Source organism: Anopheles aquasalis, chromosome 3 (assembly GCF_943734665.1).
Source record: "Anopheles aquasalis chromosome 3, idAnoAquaMG_Q_19, whole genome shotgun sequence".
Taxonomy (NCBI): Eukaryota; Metazoa; Arthropoda; class Insecta; order Diptera; family Culicidae; genus Anopheles; species Anopheles aquasalis.
Window position 1 is genome coordinate 34834064 of NC_064878.1, and position 5000 is coordinate 34839063.

Below are 5000 nucleotides of genomic sequence, written 5' to 3' on the forward strand. Positions count from 1 at the left end.
ATGATGAAGGGTGTAAATTCATGGCGCACGCTGTCGGTATCCTTTCGCAACGATTTCCCGGTATCGCCGTAGACTGTTTCCACACTACGCAAAATCTTTTGATCAAAAGTAAAAAAAGAGAAGATCTTTTTCCAATTTTTCGGAAAAATACGGAGAGATGGTAGAAAGGGCCATATTTAAAGCTTCGGCAGACTGGTTGCGGTACGTGCGGTACGTGCCGCAAATCTGTACAAAATCACAACTCTGCTGCAACTGCCGCTCGTGCTGCAACAAAAGCACATCTGAACAACCTCGTTGGATACCGTGTTTGACAAGCCAAAAAGCGTCCGCAACTGCCGCAAGTGCCGCACGTACCGCATGTACCGCAACCAGTCTGCAAGAGCCCTTATACCTCTGAGTTCGGTGATCTTTTTACCTTCGGATTACTTACGTTTATGCCTCTGAGTTCATTGTTGTTATTTACATCTGAGCACGTGCACGGCGTGTTTTCTGGAGCAACATCAAGTAAGTTTTGTTGCGTGTAATTATGTATATTTTGTGATTAAATAATGTTTTGTTGCAGATCAAACAACAATAGCAATGCGAAAGGTGCATTTTGAGTTGCGTTTTGTCGGCTCAACATCATACCAGTTATGAATGGTAGGCAAAATCACAATATGTTGGTGAGATTAACGAAGCAATAAAATATATGACAAAAAGAATTTACATATACCAGGTGTTGCCTCTGATTTTTTTGGCTTTCGTTCTCCTCTCAATCGACTTTTCCCCGTCGGGACGTTCGGCCGTTGGATGTTTCGTGAGATACTTAGTGGTCATGGCGGCGACATTCACGTTGTCGCGTCCCACCGCCAAGGCATCCATCATTGTCTCAAGTAGAGGTTGATTCAGTCAAAATGCGAAACTATTTCACTGCCTTCGCGAACTTGTCCCTAGTAACGGTGATCTGATCCGGGCCCGACCGGACAACAGCCTCTAATTGTAGGCATCAGGTGGCCAAAGCCACGCTTCAGTTTGGGTTTCCTCGGATTGGACGCCAGGAAGCGTGCCCGATCGAGCAACATCCCCATCCCCTGTACATCGACTGGCCAGGGCGGATTACTCGGTAGGACACCCGGGTAGATGATCGTTTTCTGTGGATTTTGCTTCCGGCACAATCGTAGCAACATAAGGCGACACTAGCGCCCTCGGCAGACCCAACGACCGAAGCTCCGCTTGAAACGGCCGTTTTTCGTCGCGCAGCAGAAGGATACAAATGAAATAAAAATGCACGGAAGACGATGGTTCGCTGTCCTGTGATAATTGAGCTTTAACAAGTAAGGTAATGCAACTCAAAATTTATTTAAGCCACGCCTGGACCTCCTTAAGCTGTCAATGCTGGAATTTTCAAGCGATCTGGCAGACTTTCCGGATCCACATTGCCCGGGAATCTGGCTGCAATCTTAGTGCGACGAAGTATTCCAACCAAGAGCAGAATCAGTCCATTGGTGGTGGTAGGGGACTAAAAGTCCCAACAAACCCGGTCAATCGCTGATAGAAATTATCGCAGTAAAGAAATTCAGTTAAAACGATTCCGAGTCTAAATAACCGCCAACAAGAAGAAATGCTTCGTGTGTTTTAATGATTTATGATCTCTCAGATCGATGGGAATGGCAGAAGCTACTGCTAGGGACAAGGATTCAGGAACTATGGTCCCTCTACTAGTCCTATCTCGATCACCTCCGGAAAGTTTACCGATTGTAGGTGTGAAGTTGATCGATGCTCAATAACCTCGAATAATTGCTCTCAGAAATTTCCATCGAACGTTTAGGCCGCCTGCTATAGGATCTGACTACCGCGATTTGCTGTTCCCGAGTAGGTTCCAATTAGTTTTCCATTACTATTTACTGAATTGTTGAACATATCCTCAAATCGTAAAAGGCGTACATCTCGTTGACAATATCAAACGGCATTAATGAAGGTTGATTCGATGTTAATCTTAAATTAACAATTTCTCCGCGATTAAATCCGTTAAGTCGTACCAACCGATGTACGACGATGCTTCGAATCTCGCTTGAAACCCAACCCGAGCACCAACGCTAAAAAAAAGCGATTACTTGCGGACAAGCCACGATGGTTTGTATGATCATAAGTTATCAGACTAACGGAAACGGAACGCGGCTCGTTCGACAAACAGCTCAGACTACGATGCGCTTACTTTCACAGCGTCATGTGCCCTTTTCTCAACCTCGATCGTACAGACGCTGAGGTTCATGTTAGATGAGAAGATCAGCAGCAACTCGCTCCAGGAATCAAAGCGGGCCACTATCTGGTTCTGACTGGTGGCAACGCTTATCACGAACGGTTCCTCGTTTTGTTGTAAGTTGCTTCTCTTCCTGTAGGTTTCTCACTCTTCCGGCCGTGTCCGGCCGCGCTAGGAAAGGATGCATAGACGACATTGAAACCGCTCAACAACGTACTGTAGCAAGCCTTTCTACATACGGGCATGGTAATAGTCTTTCGGTGGACGTAGGCTGCGACACTAGAAAGCAGGATCGCTTGCCTGATGGCCTGATCTGAGCAATTACACAAAGCCGAACCCCATTGTGTTCAACTCGAAAATTCATTTCTCTTAAAACGACCGCAAAAGGAAAAGATAATCGGAACAGTGTGAATTTAATACTAAACGTGTAACTGCAACGAGCGATGTTGGTAGCTTACCGACCGTTATTGTGTGTTCTGTGCTCGATTGCACTAGGTATTTACTAAATACATATGAAACTAAGGAGTTTGGTGTTCGGTGTCGTGGTAAACTTTTTTGAAAATGGAAAACCAGCTTAACGCAGCACACACGCTGCGTCTCTATCTTGAGATATTGTACTGGAATCACTGTGGAATAACTTTTTTTTTTTTTAAAACGTACACATCAATTGATCAATTAACTATTTTTTTGCGTATACCGAACGATAGAAAGGATGGATTCTAGTTGATTCAGAAACTCAAAACATGTGCTTAAAGTCTCACTCTAAGATAATGGCCCACCGACGATTCAACGAAGTTCAGTCGTTTGAAAACCAGCCAGAAGGGCCACCGCTTTAGCAACGTTATCACTGAATAACTGTAAAGTGCTTATGCGACAAACGAATATGATTCCCTTTCGCAGGAGTGGTACTTATCAGTCCGGCAGAAGGTTGTGAGCTGGACCAGACGCAGCATGGTTGCCGAATAGATAATGGCCAATGCACTTGTGCGTTTGGATGCAAATCGGAGTTCCGCTACGCCACGCGAAAGGAGTGTCAGGATGCATTAAAGGTTCGTTGCAAAGACAATGTACGTTGTAGGGACTAATTACTGATTACAATCATAACTGATTAAATTATTGCAGGGCCGTACGAACGACATTTGCAGTCGCCAACCGTGCATGAATGGAGGATCGTGTACGCAAGTTACTGCGATGCCACAGTATAAATGTCGCTGTGATGGAACCGGTTTTTGGGGCAATCGGTGCCATCGCTGTAAGTAGATCTCAAGTGTATTCTTTTTCTACTTCTGATTTTGGATATGTTCGAGTTATTGGTACCATTAATGTATTCATGTTTATTATCTCTCATCTTTAGTGTGTCCTCAGCCTGACCAGCTTGCACCTGGCACCAAATTCCCATACGAATGTGTTGTAATTTAAACCAGCTACATACTAAAAAATAAAACTGTCCAGCATCTACTACCCACCGGAGGTTTTGTAGAAGCAAGGGAGCATGGCTAAGAATATTCCGATTTGGTAGGGAACCTAAAGTTAGCTTAGACTAAATTTGTGAGCATGTCTGCCGAATTCCTACTACCGCATTAACTCAAATAAAAAAAGCAACTTTTACAACATTTTTAAGGATGTGTATAAGCATATAATACATTGTCATCAACCGTATAGCATGTTATGTGACTAGAAAATATAGAATCATTGATTGTTTTAAAGGCGTATGAACGTAGCTTTGTACCTCCGAGTTTGAAAAACATTCATCTCGCAAGTTTATTGTTTTTACGTGTATACAAAGTAATCTGTGCTAGACAAAATGTTTTTCACGGTACAGTTTGTATTAATTCTATCCCATTTTCATTGGTAAGAAATTGAAAATAAGATTTAAAAAACGTTCTGCAGAATATAGAGAGTCATATGAATCATATCCAAACTATCAAGTGTTCTTTCCAGTTATGCACAAATCTTACACATTACCATTCGTTTATTTCAACGATTTGTCGATTGGTTTGTCCGTTTGTTCCTTTTTTATTGGTTACGTCCGATGCGTGCAACTGTTTCGATTCGTTTTTGTTACATTTTTTTGGTTCACTCCTAAGCTTTCATTCGGATTTTGCTTTTTTTATTATTGTACTTTATTTTTTATTACCTGTCGATTTTGCTACTCATTGTTGATATCCTATTTAGTTTCTGGATATTATTTTTCCCACGTAACCCAGGCTTCCGTTTCGTTCATGTGCCGCATCTGTCCATGGCCGTTATTATGTTATGTCCGGTTGAGAGTCATTTTTACAAATTATCAGAAATATATTCGCCAAACACCCGATTCGAAATGTAGCTGTTTCGCACTTAACAATATGCTTTGCTAGCAACCATTGTTAATGATCCAAGACGACTTCAGCTGATTAATTCTATATCCATTTTGTTTTATGTTTTTGTCATTGCTGTATGGCATGAATGATTTTTCATAGAAATATGATTTCATTTGAAACTTAGAAAGTTGCAGCTAGTATTGCTTGCAGTGAAAAGCAAAACGTTTTAGACAAAACTCAAAAATAACAAGTTATTTTTTTCCTACGGGTAACATAAAGCATTATCTCGCTTCTTTGATCGTCTCGTGTTGATCCCGATTTTCCGCCACACTTTTTTATGTGAGCTTGACGTCGAGGATCATTTAATGTTACATGTTTCTTTTCCAAGCTTATCTCATTTCGTATCACCTCCAGGGTGTTGTCTGTCTTACAGTATAATTCCCCTAGTAACACATACAATG

The 5000-nt window shown here is 42.0% G+C and overlaps 3 protein-coding genes across 5 annotated transcripts in view; 1 reads left to right on the top strand and 2 right to left on the bottom strand.

Moving 5' to 3' along the window:
• LOC126575391 (tectonin beta-propeller repeat-containing protein) overlaps positions 1–200 on the bottom strand; it is a 5004-nt gene extending 4804 nt beyond the window's left edge. The window contains exon 1 of one of the 2 annotated variants that reach the window (XM_050236066.1): positions 1–200. This exon is cut by the window's left edge and continues 35 nt beyond it. The gene's annotated coding sequence lies outside the window, so the exon portion shown is untranslated. The other variant, XM_050236067.1, reaches the window with a different exon arrangement.
• Positions 201–2474: 2274 nt separating this feature from the next.
• On the top strand, positions 2475–3859 carry LOC126578526 (sushi, nidogen and EGF-like domain-containing protein 1). 2 transcript variants are annotated; one of them, XM_050241174.1, is made up of 4 exons: positions 2475–2734; positions 3140–3306; positions 3362–3491; positions 3594–3859. In XM_050241174.1, the coding sequence occupies exons 1-4, from the start codon at positions 2683–2685 to the stop codon at positions 3656–3658; spliced, it is 414 nt and encodes a 137-aa protein (XP_050097131.1). In that variant the 5' UTR covers positions 2475–2682; the 3' UTR covers positions 3659–3859. The 2 variants fall into 2 exon arrangements, with proteins under 2 accessions (XP_050097131.1, XP_050097132.1); XM_050241175.1 differs by having other exon boundaries at positions 2479–2734; positions 3140–3288.
• Positions 3860–4089: 230 nt separating this feature from the next.
• Positions 4090–5000, bottom strand: part of LOC126578525 (cold shock domain-containing protein E1) — an 11168-nt gene continuing 10257 nt past the window's right edge. Inside the window, exon 12 of the mRNA XM_050241173.1 lies at positions 4090–5000. This exon is cut by the window's right edge and continues 1996 nt beyond it. The gene's annotated coding sequence lies outside the window, so the exon portion shown is untranslated.